This window comes from Dermacentor albipictus, chromosome 1 (assembly GCF_038994185.2).
Source record: "Dermacentor albipictus isolate Rhodes 1998 colony chromosome 1, USDA_Dalb.pri_finalv2, whole genome shotgun sequence".
Taxonomy (NCBI): Eukaryota; Metazoa; Arthropoda; class Arachnida; order Ixodida; family Ixodidae; genus Dermacentor; species Dermacentor albipictus.
The window spans coordinates 170,186,375-170,206,693 of NC_091821.1; the positions used below are offsets into that span (position 1 = coordinate 170,186,375).

At 43.3% G+C, this 20,319-nt stretch overlaps 1 protein-coding gene across 4 annotated transcripts in view; it reads left to right on the forward strand.

The window, feature by feature from the left end:
* mrn (general transcription factor IIH subunit 4 marionette) overlaps window positions 1-20,319 on the forward strand; it is a 58,336-nt gene that overhangs the window by 11,998 nt on the left and 26,019 nt on the right. For all 4 annotated transcript variants that reach the window (XM_065436748.2, XM_065436745.1, XM_065436747.1 and 1 more), the window contains 4 exons: window positions 10,105-10,198; window positions 11,304-11,395; window positions 12,389-12,503; window positions 20,125-20,193. In XM_065436748.2, the coding sequence (XP_065292820.1) occupies window positions 10,105-10,198; window positions 11,304-11,395; window positions 12,389-12,503; window positions 20,125-20,193 (370 nt within the window). The remainder of the gene's footprint in view (window positions 1-10,104; window positions 10,199-11,303; window positions 11,396-12,388; window positions 12,504-20,124; window positions 20,194-20,319) is intronic.

Here is a 20,319-nt window from a genome sequence, read left to right on the forward strand (position 1 = left end):
GTGGGACCATTAGGGTTACAGAATGGGTACCAAGAGAAGAGAAACGCAATCGAGGACGACAAAACACTAGGTGGAGCGATGAAATTAGGAAATTCGTGGGCGCTAGTTGGAATCGGTTGGCGCAGGACAGGGGTGATTGGAGATCGCAGGGGGAGGCTATCGTCGTGCAGTGGACATAAAACATGATGATGATGATGATGATGATGATGGTGGTGGTGGTGGTGGTGGTGGTGGTGGTGGTGGTGGTGGTGGTGGTGGTGGTGGTGGTGGTGGTGGCCCCCCCCCCCGAAAAAAAATCCTGGGTACGTGCCTGAGCCTGTCTCATTTGTAGCATGACTTGCAAGGCGGTTTGTATGCAGAAGTTGTTGCGCATCATGCCCAAAATTGTGGGCTCCTAGTATGAGATGCTTGTAGTCCCAAACTCTGTCGTATTAGCTGGGAAGAAACGTTCTTCAAGGGCTTTCGAAGGTCTGCCTATTGTGTTGCAACCTTATGGTTTCGCTGTTAACTTAGGCAACTTAAACACCAGCCATAAATATGTAGAAAGGCTGACTGCGCTAATTAGGAGAAAATAAGAGCACATGCACCACGAGATATGCAGAGCAGAAGAAAGGTGCGCTTGAGGAGGGAACGTAGCAAGCCAACGAGAGGACTGGTAGATCACACCAACATATGTCACTATCCCAAGAAAGCCAAGTACACATATGTTATGACTCGAGCGGACCGGACCACTTCAAGTGCATGTATGATAGCTGCAATTATGCAGAAATTTTTTTTTATATGAACGTGAAGAAAATAGTCTGGCTTGCATATTGACATGTTTACTTGTTTATCTTTCTCGGGTGACTGCTTTTTCACTGGCTAACAAAGGTTAAGCATTAGCGCAGGACGTGCCTGCATGTATAGGAAGTTTTTCTCGAATGTTATCGACGGTTCTTTCTGTTGTCTCTGAACCTTGTGTAATCTGATTGTATGTACAATGGGAATTGTGTGGTACTTTTCTGGAAGACACGGGCACCAGCGATTATTCTGGAACCTTTGATGACTCATGTATGAAAGCCGACGCGCTTGCCCCGCAGATGAGATTTCAGTGATCGGTGACTGTCTTAGCTGCTACTGCTGTGCTTTGAGTGTAACTTGCCTTTGTGGGCACAGGTTCGCCCAATAAAAAGTTAGTTTCGTCATTCGCTGTTCTGGGACTGTTTTCTTCATCGTCACTACAACGTGACAGTATTATACTGCTCGCCTTCAGCACACTAGCATAATCGAAATTCATGCTGAGTAGATAAAGGAGTGAGCAGGGCATTTTTGGTGGTACCATTCGAGGTATTAAACAGGATCGTGTTTTTCGAGGCTCTCTGTATCTAAAATCAAAGCAACTTCCTGTTTTGTTTATGAGGAAGTACTCACATGGCACTCGCATAATGTCACCAAGGAATGAGCACTGTCTTGAACGTGTGATAGATGTGCAGTGTTGTTCTTGTTTCTTTTCTTTTCCTTCTTTTTTTAGAGACTCGCTGTGTTGGCATAGTGGCTTTAGCCATGTGATGCTAAGCTCGAAGGCATGGGATCAAATTTCGGCCATGGTGACCACATTTAGATGGGCGCCGAATGCAAAAACGCCCGTGTACCATGCATTGTGTGCCCGTTAAACCACCTCAGGTGGTCGTAATTAATCCGGAGTCCCCCACTATGCTGTGCCTCATAATCATATCGTGGTTTTGCCACGTAAAACACAAGAATTTAATTCAAAATTTTTTCTTTAGATTTCCTATAGCAAGGTCCTTTCAGTTTTGCCCCATGATGGTTGTGCTGCACAGTTTTTTATTGCTTCATAGACATTGCAATGCACATTAAGTGAGAAATGTCTTTCTTTGTGCAAATATATTTTGCCTGATTTTTCTTCTGTCGACACATATAGTTGCTGTTATTAGGTCAGGATTTAATTCGTTGTTTAACTTGTCGATTTCACCATGAAGCCATCTTATATTACCTGCAGTGTTTTGGCAATAGCAATTAAATTATGCAAAAACCAAAGCAGGCATTTATTTACACAGCACTGCTGGATTTTTTATTTTACATCTAGGTACCCAATTCCATACACTTATCAGATATACAGTCGAACCTCGATATATCGAACAGTGCGGTGATCGCAAAATAGTTTGATATAGCCAGAATTCGATATATAAAATCACCTAAAACATGCGCAATAACTTCTGCAAGTCAATCAATGAACCAAGGGCACAATCGGGGTTCGTTGTCTGGAGTGCACGTTTGGTTGCGCCGCACACAGTTGGTCTACGCCGCGCTGACTTCGTCAGCCGTGAGCGCGCGGTCGATTGCGCCGCACACAATTAGCCTCGGCAGCACCGACTTCGTCAGCCGCATGCAGTCGGGGCGGCCTAGGCCAAACACGCGCAGCACAACCGAATAATCATCCCTGATCGCGCCCCAATCGTGGCGCAGGTAATAAGCACTTGAAGCTTCGCACAAAGTATTTATTTATTTGGTTGCAAGTACTGCAGCAGTGTAGTCTGCTTCTTATTGGCAGCCGCATGCTTAAACATGGTGTCCTCAACATTGCCTAAACGATCCACAAGTGATTGGCCGGCTATTGAGCCGCAGTGGCGGCATAGAAGAGCCAAAGCAACAGCCTCTGTTGAAGTCGGGAACGCGGTAACATCAGCGCTTGCGGGATCAACCTCGGCAGTGTCTTCGTTTGGCCACTACTTCTGTTGCAATCTCCAGGTCCGTCAATCGAAGCATTTTGAAATGCCGTCAATAACAAAGTTTAAAGCGGCATCTGCCAAGGTGTCTATGAGTGAGCCGAGTGACCGCGCGCTGTTGCATGCTTTTGTGGATGCAAACCACCAGTCCTTGCGAGGCGAGGCAGGCGCAGTGCAGAAGTTCACAATAATCAGAAAATTAGGTTATGGGAATTCATCTTCCGTTTTTTTTTTTAACCTAGGTAGTAGGACAATAGGCAGTGTAATAGCAAGAGCTTGGTGGTGCAACTCACCGCCCCATTTCAAAGGGGACGCTCGTAACATCCATCCATCCAGCGGCACCGAGGTGTAGTTAGTGTGGTAAATGCAGTGCGTCGTTGATGTTGTTGAACTAGCCAAGCCGGTGCGTGCATATGCCGCTACATTCAAATGGCACCCTCGGCGCAATCACAGCAGTCAGGAACGCCCATCACGCCACCGCTATCTTTGACGGTGTTGCAGGAAAGCTCACCATCTGTCAACGGGAGCGCACATGGTCTGGGGTGGCGGAGTTCGATATATCCATTTTACAACTGACCCCGTTTGAAATAAAAAATAAAAAATGCATGTGATTTTCCAGGTGATGTAGAAAGTGTTCGATATGTGCGATATTTCGATATATCGAGGTTCGACTATTAGTTATATTAGAACAGACATGATTAAGGGCGGTAGTGTATGCACGCAATACAGAGGATGGTTCTGCATTGAGCTTGTAACACATATTCGCTATATTTGTTACTCTCCTTCATCCGTATCTGTTCAAATTGAGATGCAAAAGTCTGGTGTCAGGAGGTAAATTTGTAAAGTGAGGCGTCTTGAGTTGCAGCTAGAGGAAGCATATCTTTTTGCTGTAGCTATGTAACATTAAATTTCCATGCTGGAAACTACGTAAAAGTTGTCTTGTCTTCCGTTTGCTAGCAACATCATTCAGTAAATTTTCCAGATAAGAAACTTGTGCACAAGAAACTAGTTTAATAGTCTACGTGCACCATGTCACATGACACCGTGGGATGCTGAGGCTCAGAATCACTGCGCTGGTCCAGCTCGTCAACCGGTTTGACACAATGAACCAGTTCTCAAACTGTTAAAGCTTTTGATTACTGGAAACTGAACCAGAACAAAGTTGAAGTAGCTTGAACCCGAACCGAACCTGTATTTTTTCTGTTTTACCCGCTGTTTAAGACCTACATGGATTTCGAGGTGTATTGCTGTAGTTTCACTCAGTTCAAATGTGTGTCTATTTCATACACAGCCCTTTCTATAAGTACTTATATATCAACATTTCTACATCCCTTCATCAGTAGTAAATAATTTGTCATGCACTCCCCACTGGTGATAGCCTGAGAAACGTCCTTTTTGTAAATAAACTTGGATTAATCTTCTGTTGTGAGTTATGACATAGTTGTTATTGAAGTAGTCTGACATGAAATGTTCAAGTTGTCCAAATTTTTTTCTTTATACATACTGATGATGTTATGAAAGCGGGCACGTCCTGTGCTACCGGGGCTTAGCGGAGAGAAGAGAACTAGGCGTCGGATTCCTGATTAATAAGAATATAGCTGGTAACATACAGGAATTCTATAGCATTAACGAGAGGGTCGCAGGTCTTGTTGTGAAACTTAATAAGAGGTACAAAATGAAGATTGTACAGGTCTACACCCCTACATCTAGTCATGATGACCAGGAAGTCGAAAGCTTCTATGAAGACGTGGAATCGGCGATGGGTAGAGTGAAAACTAAATACACTATACTAACGGGCGACTAATGCCAAGGTAGGCAAGAAGCAGGCTGGAGACAAGGCAGTGGGGGAATATGGCATAGGCACTAGGAATATCAGGGGAGAGTTATTAGTAGAGTTTGCGGAACAGAATAATATGAGGATAATGAATACCTTCTTCCGCAAGCGGGATAGCCGAAAGTGGACGTGGAGGAGCCCGAACGGCGAGACTAAAAATGAAATAGACTTCATACTCTGCGCTAATCCTGGCATCATACAAGATGTGGACGTGCTCGGCAAGGTGCGCTGCAGTGACCACAGGATGGTAAGAACTCGAATTAGCCTAGACCTGAGAAGGGAACGGAAGAAACTGGTACATAAGAAGCCGATCAATGAGTTAGCGGTAAGAGGGAAAATAGAGGAATTACAGATCAACCTACAGAACAGGTATTCGGCTTTAACTCAAGAAGAGGACCGTAGTGTTGAAGCAATGAACGACAATCTTGTGGGCATCATTAAGGAGTGTGCAATGGAAGTCGGTGGTAACTCCGTTAGGCAGGATACCAGTAAACTATCACAGGAGACGAAAGATCTGATCAAGAAACGCCAATGTATGAAAGCCTCTAACCCTACAGCTAGAATAGAACTGGCAGAACTTTCGAAGTTAATCAACAAGCGTAAGACAGCTGACATAAGGAAGTATAATATGGATAGAATTGAACATGCTCTCAGGAACGGAGGAAGCCTAAAAACAGTGAAGAAGAAACTAGGAATTGGCAAGAATCAGATGTATGCGTTAAGAGACAAAGCCGGCAATATCATTACTAATATGGATGAGATAGTTCAAGTGGCTGAGGAGTTCTATAGAGATTTATACAGTACCAGTGGCACCCACGATGATAATGGAAGAGAAAATACTCTAGAGGAATTCGAAATCCCACAGGTAACGCCGGAAGAAGTAAAGAAAGCCTTGGGAGATATGCAAAGGGGGAAGGCAGCTGGGGAGGATCAGGTAACAGCAGATTTGTCGAAGGATGGTGGGCAGATTGTTCTAGAGAAACTGGCTACCCTGTATACGCAATGCCTCATAACGTCGAGCGTACCGGAATCTTGGAAAAACGCTAACATAATCCTAATCCATAAGAAAGGGGACGCCAAAGACTTGAAAAATTATAGACCGATCAGCTTGCTGTCTGTTGCCTACAAAGTATTTACTAAGGTAATCGCAAATAGAATCAGGAAGACCTTAGACTTCTGTCAACCAAAGGACCAGGCAGGATTCCGTAAAGGCTACTCAACAATAGACCATATTCACACTATCAATCAGGTTGTAGAGAAATGTGCGGAATATAACCAACCCTTATATATAGCTTTCATTGATTACGAGAAAGCATTTGATTCTGTCGAAACCTCAGCAGTCATGGAGGCATTACGGAATCAGGGTGTAGACGAGCCGTATGTGAAAATACTGAAAGATATCTATAGCGGCTCCACAGCCACCGTAGTCCTTCATAAAGAAAGCAACAAAATCCCAATAAAGAAAGGCGTCAGGCAGGGAGATACGATCTCTCCAATGCTATTCACAGCGTGTTTACAGGAGGTATTCAGAGACCTGGATTGAGAAGAAATGGGGATAAAAGTTAATGGAGAATACCTTAGTAACTTGCGATTCGCTGATGATATTGCCTTGCTTAGTAACTCAGGGGACCAACTGCAATGCATGCTCACTGACCTTGAGAGGCAAAGCAGAAGAGTGGGTCTAAAAGTTAATCTGCAGAAAACTAAAGTAATGTTTAACAGTCTCGGAAGAGAACAGCAATTTACAATAGGCAGCGAGGCACTGGAAGTCGTAAGGGAATACATCTACTTAGGGCAGGTAGTGACTGCGGATCCGGATCATGAGATGGAAATAATCAGAAGAATAAGAATGGGCTGGGGTGCGTTTGGCAGGCATTCTCAGATCATGAACAGCAGGTTGCCATTATCCCTCAAGAGAAAAGTGTATAATACCTGTGTCTTACCAGTACTCACCTACGGGGCAGAAACCTGGAGGCTTACGAAGAGGGTTCTACTCAAATTGAGGACGACGCAACGAGCTATGGAAAGAAGAATGATAGGTGTAACGTTAAGGGATAAGAAAAGAGCAGATTGGGTGAGGGAACAAACGCGAGTTAATGACATCTTAGTTGAAATCAAAAAAAAGAAATGGGCATGGGCAGGACATGTAATGAGGAGGGAAGATAACCGATGGTCATTGAGGGTTACGGACTGGATTCCAAGGGAAGGGAAGCGTAGCAGGGGGCGGCAGAAAGTTAGGTGTGCGGATGAGATTAAGAAGTTTGCAGGGACGGCATGGCCACAATTAGTACATGACCGGGGTTGTTGGAGAAATATGGGAGAGGCCTTTGCCCTGCAGTGGGCGTAACCAGGCTGATGATGATGATGATGATGATGATGATGATGTTATGAATCTCTCATAATTGACTAATGTCTAAAACTGCTAAGTTGATCTTAAGATTTGTATGACTGGTAACCATGCCTTAAAAGGGCCCCTCACCAGGCCAAATAGCAAATTTTTGTTATATGCTGGAAGTTGTTATGTGCCCTCTCAGGAGCGTTCTGCTTCAAGAATTTTTCAAATTAGTTCATTAATAGCCTAGATAGAAATATTTTAGTGTCACGAACCCATGATTTCAGGAGGCCAGTGTTACCGGACACTCTCTTCGCTTGCCCCGTCTAGCCTCCGCTAGCAAAATCCCTTTCTTGCGTTGTCCCATACCGGAGTTAGATGATCGTGTCATGCATAGATCATGCGCATACATCATACGTCTTCATATTTTTTTCTCCTTGCTTTTTTGCTTGCGCAACACTTCCGTTGATGGTCGCGCGCGCAACCTGTTGTGTTTGTCTTTTTTAGCGTAGCGCGTGATTTTGCACGCTCTGCAAGAGAACACCTGACTAGTGGTATAAGTCAGTGCCACAGGAATACTGAGGCAGATGCAAGTGGATCATAGAGCATGATCGAGTGCTGGAACACGATAGAAAATTATATAGTTTGGCTCTCAGCTCGTGCGACGGCATGACATGGGAACAAGCAGATGAAATGGAAATGCATCTCTCTGGCTGCGGTGGGAAGTAAAACGAAAAGATGCAAACATTTGTTTTGTGTGTTTTATTATTTCTCTAAACTTTAATTCGTCTGTTGAAGCAACAGATTACACAAATAACAGATGTTGCCTTGAATAATTCTCGAAGTGTTACGAGCTATGAGCGATGTCACAGTATGATGACCCTCTTCGCTGCGGCCCCCTGGGCGCTGCCATGTTTGATCACGTGGTGACGCATCCATTGCTTGCTACAGCCGCCTCCATTTCCTCTGTGTTTACCATGGATGTACCTGATGCCCAGTGCGGCTCAGGAAACCTCTGTTTGGGGAGATATCGTAGACGCTGACTGGGTGGACAACATGAAGCTTTGGCCACAGCTTCAGAGGACATGTAAAAGTGCATTTGGAGCTCATTAAGGTTTGTTCAAATGGCATGAGCAGCGTATATAGTGCTTGTTCTAAGAGAGGCTAAAAATGTATTCCAAGTTATCCAAAGTTTCCGCTTATGAATTGAATCAGGATCAGTGTGTTTTGCTCTTCATTCTTTATTTGGCAAATGCGTTGAAGCAGCGGCTTCTCACGTTTCTGACTCGGTGAAGTTCGTCGGTGCGGTCACTATCTGATTATTTCCTGCCTGATCGCTCAAGGGTGGGCTCAGTTGCAATAGATTTGTTCTTGCTACACACAAGGCATGGAACGTAACTGTTCTGTACTTTGTAATAGCTTGTAGCAAAGATGTATTAATTATCACTAGTGAATTGCTTACTCCTCTGGAGCGTCACGAAACATTCAGCTTTGACGATTAATGTGCTGGCGGTGTAGTCGCTGTCACCCATGCTTTGGCGCATTGATTCAAGTGTGCGCCCATTCGCATATTTTTGATATGTTGGCGATAGAGTGTGCGTAAGGTTGCATGCGAGTTTGGATGTATGCGAAATTTCCTTTGTCATTGTTTAACGAGCGGTACTCATTCTTGCCGACATTCCGGGGTTGAATTCTTTTTTTTGGAGGTTAGCGAAACAACCCTTGCGGATGAGTGAAATATTTTTATTAATGAGGATAGTCATGCATTGAGGAGAGCTGGCAACACAGGCTGTCCGTATGTAGCAGTGGTCCATGAACTTGGTTACACAAATTCATTCTTTTCCTTAATGTGCCAATCACTATTTTTGCTGCCAACCATAGCACATGTCTTCTGTTGCATTTCCGACAGTTGTTCCGACAGCATTTTCGACAGCTGTTCCGACAACCCAGTTGCATTTTCAAGAGGTGATCGCACAGAAACAGGGCAGAAGCTGTTATGGCGTATATGGTTTTGTATTCGTGCACTTTTGCTGAGGCAACGTGCGCCGCGCCGCCGAAAGCGCCATCTCGTTTTTCAAGAACAAACTGCTCTGCGTAAAGGGTCAATACGTGTACGTAGGCACACTTGCTGATATATGTCATCCCCCAGTCTTGGAGCACATCACCTATGAGGAGAAAGGCAAACGGTGTTTAGTTTGAAATTTCTGCTCTTTCTGCGTCGCATAGCGATGCAATTCTTAGCAGACACGATTGCGAATGCGCATTGTGTGCGCTGTGCTTGTCAGTTCAAAATGGCCAGACCTGGTGAGGGGCCCTTTAATGTAGCAGCACATAGTGGCCTCATAAACAAGGTGACATAATGCATGTTTTTGTGTGGTCTTGCATGTGCACAGGTGGGAACCAAATTTTATACATTGCTCTGCATGTACAGTGCACAGTGATTCAAATGCGATACTTAGTGTGCTGGCGCTTTTTGCACCGCCATTTGGTGCTGGGGACATTGAGCTTTGCATTGTGGCATACAATAAAAGTGAGAGCCTTTGTGGCACACTGTGACTACATTTGGCCCCCCAGTGCTCACCAGTGGCACAAAAAACCGCCGGCTGCCATGCGGTCGGATCATCGCATTTGAATCGCTGAGCACTGTATAGATATGCTCTCACCGGCACTGGTGTTAAGTGTCCAAGGCATTACTTAGAGCTACCAAGTAGTCATTGTCAGGACCATGGTAAGGGGCATTAGAGGGAAATATTAATTAAAGACAGATTGCCAAAGTGCATTTCTTGGATGCTGAAAGGGTCAACCTTGCTTAGAGGGGAGCCTTGGTAAGCTAGAAAATGCGCAAAATAAAAGGCCGTACGTTGGCTTCACATTGAAGTTCTTGCAGCAGCTACCAGTGAAGTCATGGATTTTGACAGCATCTACTCGGGACTATTTAATTGTTAGCAATTAACAAGGATTTCATTGCATTCTGGTGGTACCACAGGTGCAACTGCAGAGGTAGGTTCTGAGTACTTTTCCTGTGCTGAAGCGGCCCAATTAAAAAAAATACTTTGAAGTCCGTGACTTCACACTGATGTACTGGTGCTCCAGTTTGGACAGAAAATTTGTCAAAGTGAAGTTTGGCCTTTATTTGCTTCATTAGTAATCAGCCTTCTCCTAACATGTAAGTGGAATGCACACTTATGTCATTTTTGTTGCTTGTTTTACAGTGGAAAACCGTGGGCTGTTTACAGTGCACTTGAAAAGGACAAGCATGGAAGAGACGCAGCCTTCCTAGACCAATATGCTGCTGAACGATGGGAGGTGCTTAAGTTACAACATTTTTACATAGAAAAAAAAAATTTACATTGCGTTGAAATGTAGGTGCTGTCAAATATAGCTTACTATATCTTGTGGGCCTGCACATTTTATTGGCTGTCATTTGCTTTGCCATTTTGTTCTTTTTCTTTTGTGCCCCTGCTATGGTTGCTCCATTTGTGACTGAAAGAATTTCCCCAGTGAATGGTTGAATTTGACTTTAAAGGGACCCTAAAGAGAAACAATAAATCAGTTAACACTAATAATGTATTCTTTCAGAACTGTATCTTTGTTGACTTCACGTTGAGAGGTTGATTACTATTAGAGAAAAAGAAAGTAAAAGTTTCATTTTTGTTTGCAGCTCTGAAACCCCTGCTCTCCATCATTGATCTCAATATATCTTTTGATATTTGGGCTGTTATAGCTCAGTAAAAGTTCTTGAAACTTGCTTAATTCAGTCTTTGGCTCTTTAAGAATACATTGTAATACGCCTTTACCAATATAAGTAAACTACGCTCAAGCTTAAGCAAGCAATGTTAAAAAAAATTCTGGATGTTATGGGCCAAAACAGCAATCTGATTATGAAGCGTGCCCTATTGAAAATTTTGACTACCCAGGTTACCTTAATGTGCCGCTAAATCTGAGTACACAAGTGTTTCTGAATTTTGCCCCTCATTGAAATGCTGCTGCTGGGATCAAACCAGTGACCTTGAGATCTGCAATGCAACGCCATCGCTACTGGGCTACCGCGGCAGGTGCAAATGCTGTCAAAATGTATGATGTCGTGGGGAGCTGGTGCAGGAACTTCAGTGTGGCTTTGCCATCCATTATTGCACCTTTTCTGGCTTAGCAGGCCTCTTCTTGCGGCAAGAGTGGATTTCTCAGTATCATCGAAAGTTAATTTACTAATATATAGCTCAAATAATTTTTTCTCTTTAGTGTCCCTTTAATGAAGATAATTGCTCTGTAAATAAGTAAATAAAAAAAATAAGCAGGCTAGCGGTGGCAAAGGTGTAGATCTTCTGCAGGTTTTTTTTCTTGTGTGTTAAATAATTGTGCACATTGCTCTCAGTTTATGGAACTTCATAATGCACCTTTGTCTCTGCTGCAGTGTGTCCTTCATTTCATGGTGGGTTGTCATACAACAGAAGGCATAAGTGCAGATGCAGTACGAATACTCCTCCATGCTGGACTCATGAAATCGTAAGACATCTGTCATATTTTTTCATTGTATCTGCTTAATCTCTTGTGACAGCAGCTTTGAATGGAAATATTTTTGCATCCCTCCTTTAATAAAAATTTGAGAAATGACCACCTTGTAATGCCCTGGTGGTGCTAGGTCACTAAACTAGCCTCATACCTGCAAGCCTTAAAATGAGAAAAATACTGCAGTTGAAGCTAAAAAGTACGTAAGTTTGGTGAATATTACTAACAATTTCTTCATTACTGAAGATGTTCATTGTTTGTTAAAAAATTCACAGACTTTATTCTGTAGGGACACTGTGCACAGGCCGCAGCTCTAGTTTCAGATAGAATTATCTATGTCACAGAAAAATGGCACGCATAGACTTTCATGAACCCCTGAACTTTCTTCATGAAATATTTATGTAATAGTGGCTGAAATATTGTATGACATTGTACATTCTTTATATGAACTAATTGACATGGCTGCAGATAGGTCCAAATATTTGGTCCAAAAGATAGGTCCAAAAATTTAGACTTACTGAGTAGTAAAATAGGCTTGAAATCTCCTCCATTGTATTTAATATAAATTGGGAATCATTGCACATTGATTCCAAGAGTAGTTGATTCTTCTAGTAGTAGTAGATTTTCAGTGAAGCAATTCAGGCGGTTTTATTTTCAAAGCACAATTTTGGCAATTGCTATTGCGTAATGAGTAGAGTTATGTAGGTTGAATAGATGGTTCAGCCTGAGTAGCACTGCAGTCCTTGCTTATAACTTAGAGTATCTAAAATCTGCGAATTGTGATAAATATCAGTACCCCTTGTAATAATAACAAGTTCTAATGTGATCCATGTGCATGCTAGTGTAAAGTGTGTTGCAATATTAAAGAAACAATCATTGTGATTCACATATACTTTAATGCAAAAGAGAGATTTGTATAGGTGTTGCTAGTTCCTCAGTTTCCTTGCTCTGTCTCCACCCATACTATATGAGTGGCTCATGTGAATGCAGGGAAGAAGGCGAAGGGAGCTCCCCTTTGATAACAATGGAGGGCTTTCAGTTTTTGCTGATGGACACAGCTTCCCAAGTGTGGCATTTTGTACTTCAGTACTTGGACACTCTGGAGGTATGAATTATACTGGCCCTTTGTGATACGCCGCTGCTGTGTTTTTCACTGTGTGTTGTAAATCAGGAGTTTAAAATGCAGTATATCAGAAGGAAACTTAAAACAAGTTTATTGCACCTTGTGAGCTCCATTGTGGGGCATTATTTTCCTATCCTCTAGAAGTTTTTCCCTTTCAACCAGTTATAGATACACATTGAGTTGAGACACATTCAGATACAGACACGTTGAGTGACCAAGCCAGCAGAAGTGGATTTGCCTAAAAATGCTCACATCTAGTCAGTGTTTTCACGTTGCATTGTTATAGAATTTGTTCTCAAGATATCTGTCACTCCCAGTGAAGGAGTGTGTTAGATGGTACAGCGTGCAGAAAGGGAAGTACGTACTATCCTCAAAAGTGACCAGTCAAGAATATAACCCCAGTACTACTATCCATCCCTTCCTCCTCCTCCTCCTGTGCTCAACTTTAAAAAATTTGGTAGCTCTTTGTTCTATTTGTAATAGTAACATTTGAAACAGTGAAAAGATATCTTGGTCAGTTGCTGCTGCTGGTTATAAGATTGCTGCTGCTGATCAAGGCTACTGCTGCTGACTGTGCTATGAAACCGCTTCGAAAATGACTTGCAATGCACCTGAGAGCCATGGTAGCACCGCTGCTGACTGCATGTCTCATGATGTCATACATGCGTGAAGCAGGTGGCAGCAGCCCCCTCTCCAGACTGCTGATCGGGCGTGCTTTGTGACACTTGGCAGGAGCAGAACTTTGTGAGGAGGTGTGGTGCAGAAGAGCCCAGTAGCTACTGACTACACTAGTTTTCACAGCTTCATAGCTAATTGAATGGTTCCTGAAAGGCTGCTCTTTGCTATAAAACAAGGCTTTGTGGTAAGCTTGTTTGCTGCCTTCATCATATTGGCTTGCAGGCTTTCCACTTATAGTCGAGCCCACATAAAACGATCCCATTTAAAGTGGACTTTCATCCTCTACGAACAGTTAACCACAACTGAAAAGTTTTGCGAGGAGCCTATGAGAGAGCTGACCTCTTATAGCGACCTGGTAACCTGCTTAGTTCAGTTACAATAAATGGAAGGAACCGGGGCATGATTGTGCCTTAACGAGCTAGGGGAAGGGATGCGACTGCACTGAGCCCCTATGTTACATTACATACAGTGCAGACAATCAGTGCAGCGCCTGGATTGACTTTAGTTTTCTTTAAATTTATGGCTTGTAGATGCGCTGCCAACGCAGTTGTGTGTCACAAGCAATTATGGCTGTGCAGGTTGCCTTCAGGAATTCGCAAAAAAAAAAAAATGGATTGTCAAAGTTTGATCTTGACCATGCTGAAGGAGAAAGGGAGGATAAGGATGACTGTAAGTGAAAAATGGTGGCTGCAGTTCTTGGAAGCGGCTAAATCAGGCCACATATAAAGGTGTTGAAGAAGCACTCTTGAAATGGTTTGTGACTTTCAAGACGTATATGTGAGCATTGGGACATGAGAGGTTTATGAGCCCCAAGGACATTTTCTTCCGAAAGCCATCAGGGATAAGCTGCTTTCGGAAAGCTGGCATTTGCTTCTACTTGGAGATCATCTGCAAAGATGGTACATCAGCTCAGTTTTGTGGGCACAGGCAGTAGATATAGTCCATGCTGACTGTGAGGCAGACTGGAAGGCTATCATGGCTAACATTGGTGTAGATGTCTTGGAGAACATCACCGATGAAGCAATTTTCAAGTGGCACAACAAATTACGGACGTGGAGGCCTTCAGCCAGGGGCTTCACCTAAGACCACGTCCAACACGTTGACACCCTTTTAAGTGCCATTGCTGGGTCAACACTACTTAACCATGCTTTGGTCATCTATTTCTGCCAATAAGCACAGTGTGTGTCATTTTTGAATATGAAGCATCTCTTCTGTACCTTGTTCAGTTCTTTATTGGCAGTCTTTAGGGTAAGTTGGATTATGGTGAACTTCTGATATAGTGAACATATTTAGTGCTACAAAGGTGTTCATTGTAGCCAAGCTTAACTTAGGTACTTCATTTATTAGAGCTGTGTACATGCTGATGTTGTGTACACAAGGGGTGTACATTGGCACCTCTTGTTTTTTTGTTCATGTTAGAGAGGCAGGTGTACATGATAGTGTTGTTATGGCAGCTTGCTGGCTCTTCCTGTGAAGACACTGATCATACTAAATGTAAACTAATCTTTTTCTTTCAGAATCAGAATACTTTATTCAGTTACAAAATGTGTTCCATAAATGAAGATTCAGAAGGAGGTCCCAGAGCACGAAGCTGTATGGGGACATCCTGTTAGTGCATAAAACTAATAACTAGGGGTGTGCGAATATTGAAATTTTCGAATACGAATCGAATACGAATAAGGCGAAAAACTGTCTTCGAATATCGAATCGAATATCGAATATATGTGTAGTATTAAAAAATTGCAAAACGAGGTAACAATAGCTTTATTACCCTTTTAAAACTAATATTGCATTTTACTAGGCTGCTTCAGGTTAAAGAGGCATTCATTATAGGTAATGCACTCAGGTTATGTCAGGTAATGCTCTGTCAGGTAAACGCTTGGTAGAGGTTACTGCGAAGGAAAATTGACTGCTCAACATGTTAACAAAGTTAGGGCTCTCTATGCACTGTGACAACATTTGTCCAGGTAACATTTTCTAGGTGCATATTTTATTGCGCATACTTACAAAGCCCGAAAGTACATCATATGTTGTTATGAAAGAGCCCTGGAATAAAGCTTGGTAAAAAAAAATCGAAACTGGTCATGTCTCACGGGCCTGATGCAGGTAGACTGGAACAGAGCGTACACATTCATAGTAAGGTTCGTTACAGCACTTAGGATCACAGTGCTGTAACGCTGTGTCGTCGCTCGGTACCTTCTTTTGTCCTTGTTTTGTGTTGCGCTGTAACGAACCTTACTATGAATCCCAACCAACTGGCCCAATTTGTCATCTTGATGCAGAGCATACAGATAATGAGCGAATCATGTGAAGCTCTCAGTGAATAAACATGTTCTTAGGAGAATGTGGGGCAAGCATATAATTCGTTAATTGCTAAATTATTCACAGTCTGTCCGAATATTCGCCGTTTCGACCATTATTCGGCCGTCCTCGAATATTCGGGAATTTACGAATATGCATTTCTCGAATCGAATACGCTTCGAATAAGGAAAATATTCAATTCGTATTCGAAATTTCGAATATTCGCACACCCCTACTAATAACAATATTGACAGCAGGATAATACGAGCGAGCTACACAAGATACCGTATTTACTCGCATAATGATCGCACTCGCCTAATGATTGCACCCCTGAATTTCGTTGTCAAAATTCGATTTTTTTTATTTCCCGTGTAATGATCGTACTTCGAACACAGCTAAGATATTCGCACCCACTCTTAGCGGAAACGTGCCGTATTAGGATAGTAATGAAGACAAATGCCGCAGTTTCCGCAGCATGCCCGCCATGCGTTTCTATGTCACTGGCAGCTAAGCGTGCCCATCTGTTTCTGTCCCCTCAAACTGAACATGGCTGCGTTATTGCCGCAAATTTGCCGATACTAATGATATTATTCATTACTGATACGGAAGAAACTGTTTCAATGGACGTAATGTACTCATGAGAAGAAAAAAAAAATCGCGTTCGCCGCATTGGGCTTGCTCCGCCGGCTGCCATTTTCGTTTATACATCCCGCAGCAAACGCGGGATGAAAAAAAAAATCATTTATTCTCATGGGAAATTTAATCCCACGAAATGATCGCACCCCTGAATTTGCGTAAATTTTTTTGACAAGAAAGTGTGATCATTATGCGCGTAAATACGGTAGTAAAAGCAGACAATATGAAAAACACAAAAATACAATCTGATTCCATGAGTACAAATATACGTAAATGTATGCTATACAGTCAATCTCAGATATATCGAACCCGGATATATAGAATTATTGCCTATATCGAACAGTTGAAGAATCCCCTTGGGAATCCCATGCAAAAGTATAGCGCTATTGTTCGCGTATATAGAACTCCCGTGCACCAGCATATCAATGTATCGAACTCCGTGCTGAGCTGCACCTCGACAAGTGCGCTTCTCCCACCATACCCCATCCCTGCAAGTCCGCTTCTCCCATTGCATCCCACCCCCGCAAGTGCGCTTCTCCTCACGAAGATCTCGCGATGTTCCAGCGATCTCACGCGCGCCGCCCCTCGCTCTTGAGAAAGGGGCGTGTGGGTAAAAGGCATGTGATGAGGAGCACTTGGAATGCAATTGGGTGTGAAAAGGAAGCGGGAGGGAGAAACCATGCTAACCGCAGGCGCCTGTTTCCTGTGTTTTGGTTGGCTGACACCGCTGACGCTGCGAGACGAACGAGGTCAGTGCAGCTTGGGCTTGTGGTAGTGTGGAGACGTGGAGTGATGCGTCTTTTGATTTGCTTTGTTCCTTCTATTCATGAGGCCAACGTGAAGGCTTGAGACTCGTGGGGTGCAGTGCGTTTTTCTTTCCGCTTTTGGCACGTGTTCCGAAGCCATGGCCGCGAAAAAAACCGCAAGAATTTGGATTTTTCAACAAAGGCGGACATCATTCGACGGGTGGAGGCTGGCGAGAAAAAGTCATCGGTCGCCGCGGCGTTCAGAATTCCTCACATCACCCTGAGTACGATCCTCAAGAACAAAGCTGATGTTAAGCTGTGGGCAGTGCAGTCCAGTCGCCCTGGAGCGTGTCGTGTGCGCGTCCCAACCTTTGACAAGGTCGAGAAGGCATTGTACGCCTGGTTTAGATATGGATCGCGGAGATTGTGGCTCCACATCATGGGTGATGAGGACGCAGACTCGAGCAGCAGCGAAGGTTCCAACTAAGAGGACCAACCACCATGCATTGCAGCTGAACTTGCATCAGCTTTCAGCGTCATTCACCGCTGTTGTGGCACAATGGAAGGAGCTGGCCTTTTTCATTAAAGGGCCCCTGCAACGGTTCGGACAAATTTTGTAGGCGCGTAGGGTACAGCTTAAGTAGAACATTCGCACCACAATTTAAGTGAAGCGTTACGTATTAATGGAGCTGCAAGCGATTAGAAGTTACCCTCCTCCCTAGCTATGCTTTTCCTCCTCAACTCGCTCGCCAAGCGAGTGGCGCTAAGCTCCGCCTTCACTGGTTCAGCGTCACGATGCGACGTCACATCGTTCACTTCCGGTTGTTTAGGAGCACGCCCCCTCCCGCGCGAGACCTCTCCGCTAGCCGCTTGGCCGTCGACCGAGAGCTATCGAAGCAGCGTGCGTTGCGAGCATTCTGTCGTAGTGCCGAACGTGTCCGGTACTCCGCTAAAAACAGGCAAGCTGGTCATTTCGGCAAATGACTGGAGGCATAAACTCAAGCTGATGAAGGAACTTTAGCCTAGACGTACGTGAGCAGCCTGATCGGTCTGCACGGTCCAGACACCTGCTGGCGCAGAGCTTAACCAGTCAAACAAAGCGCTAATATTGCTCTAACCAAGTGTAAAGCATTTTAAACATTTATAAATCAACGTGTTGATGATTACACTCCTGCGAAAAATACACACCAGCAGCAAAGAAGAGTACACTTCGTTGCTGCTACTGTGTATGATTGAGCTCTGTGCCACCAGGTGGCTGCACCGTGCAGACATTCACATTTGCCCTTCTGCTCATCTCGTGGCTCATCCCGGCACAGTCAAGCGGCCAGACCCTGTCCCCTTGCGCTTGCGTTTGCCCTAATACTGGACTCGCGAAACAAAGTGACGGCCACAAACGCGCAAATCCCGCCGATCGGATACCGGCAGTCCCATGCGCAGCAGCCAGTTCGCTTGTATACTGCCTTGCAGAGGGACACGATGTCGCAGCTTGACATATTGCTAGTCGCTAGGTTTGCAGTCCACAAGGCAACAAAGTCGAATCATAGTGCTCGCGAAAAGACTGAGACCGACTCTGACTGCGGAGCTCTCGTCAAAATGGAGTACGTTGTAACACAAGCAGACGACACTTGCTGTGTGCCGGAAGTGCTGAAGTGTACTGAAAAATTGTTCTTGTGCATTCTCTTTATGTTACTTTCTTTTTATAAAAACAAATGAACTAACATTCCAACTATTACAAAGATTATTTGTTTACCATACAGTTAGAAAAATTATCGACCACGCGCCCTGGTCAGCCAATCAGATAGCTCGCCCACGTGACGTCATATGGGTTATTTGCATCATATGGGTAGGGGTGGCTTAAAATTCCGCCGAGCAGTGTGCTACGATCGGCAGCTATGTGCATTTTTAAAACCTTATAATAAATTACACGCTTTACGCAGAGCACTTAGATGCATCAATTAATGATCAGAAGGACCTACTCTAACGACTCAGTACGTTTGTGGAAAATCGCCAAAATCGTTTCAGGGTCCCTTTAAATGATATTTAAAGAAATGAGAAGGACATACAGAATATCAGTAACGTCTAGTATGTTATACAAGCATAACTCAAAATTTAGTGCCTAAGTGTTTGTGTGAGAAACGTGAGAAGGAATAAATCGGCGATCTAGTAAGAAAGAAAAAAAAAACCTCCTTTTTGAAGTGAGATAACGAAGTGGTTTGTTTGATGCAAGTCTGGAGGTGATTCCAAAGTGATATGCTAGACAAGTGGATTGTTTGTCTGCCGTAGTTAGTTCGAATTAAAGTTAAAGGTAAATTGTGATAGAAAGCAAATCCAGTTGTATTATCATTAACAAGTTTGAATCCACTTAGTATGTTACATGGCAAGGGGTTATTAAGAGATCGATGCAAAATGATTACTAAATTTATACAGTTAAGCATTTGTTAATACATATTCGGCAATTGCGAAGTAGTTGAGAGGCACTGCAATGAAATGGACTGAAGGTGAGCATCCTGACTGCTTGATTTTGAATGTGTTCTAAAAGGTTTATATGTGTTCTCTTTACCTGGATTGTTTCACTTTACCTGAAACCAGCTCTATCAGACACTTTTCGCTGACTTGTCATCTATTAGGAACAGCAAGCTGGACATTTGTTTTTCAGGTTATTCTTGTTAGTTGTTGCTTTGGTGTAGAAGAAGTTAGTCATGTCATTGGAAGGAATGTACGGTACGTGCATATTTGGGATGATTGATTACTGTCTCAATTTTTAATGACCAGCTCCTGTGATTGCATTGTTCCTTGTGTGCATGTTGGTACATGTGTGCACACATTACAGTGCTAAGAAATTAAAACAAAAGCAGCAACTAATGTCTTTTACGTATAATTACATGCAAGTGGGAGGTAATTGCACAGTAGCCAATTACTAACCATGGAATAGTCCCAAGTTTACATTTTGGAGTCTGAATTAATTCACTGTTGTAAATGCTGTTTATATTCAAAACAAAAAATAATTGGAGTAGTTTTGCAATTATTTGTGTCTGAATTTATAAGCACTGTACATGCATGTATGTATATGCGTGTGTTTACATGCATATGCACGTGTGTATATTTACCAAAAGTATTATCGCCTCTAGTCATGCCAGCCGTATCTTTGTGTATTCACAAATTCCTGTGTTATGCTATCGCTCTGGAAGCGTAGCATACAGGATTTGTTGGTAACTGGTGCGTAAAATTTACTTTCTCTGCAGTCAAGAGGCCTGAACCTGGTGGAATGTCTGACCTTCCTTTTCCAGCTCAGTTTCCTCACACTTGGGAAGGTAGGGTGGCTTTTAGTTTACTGAACCAATTTGCCTTTTCTCTTGCATAATGCTTCAATAATTAAATCATATTTTGATACATGCAATTTGTATCTTGAAAAATGCAAACCTCGCACATATTTTACA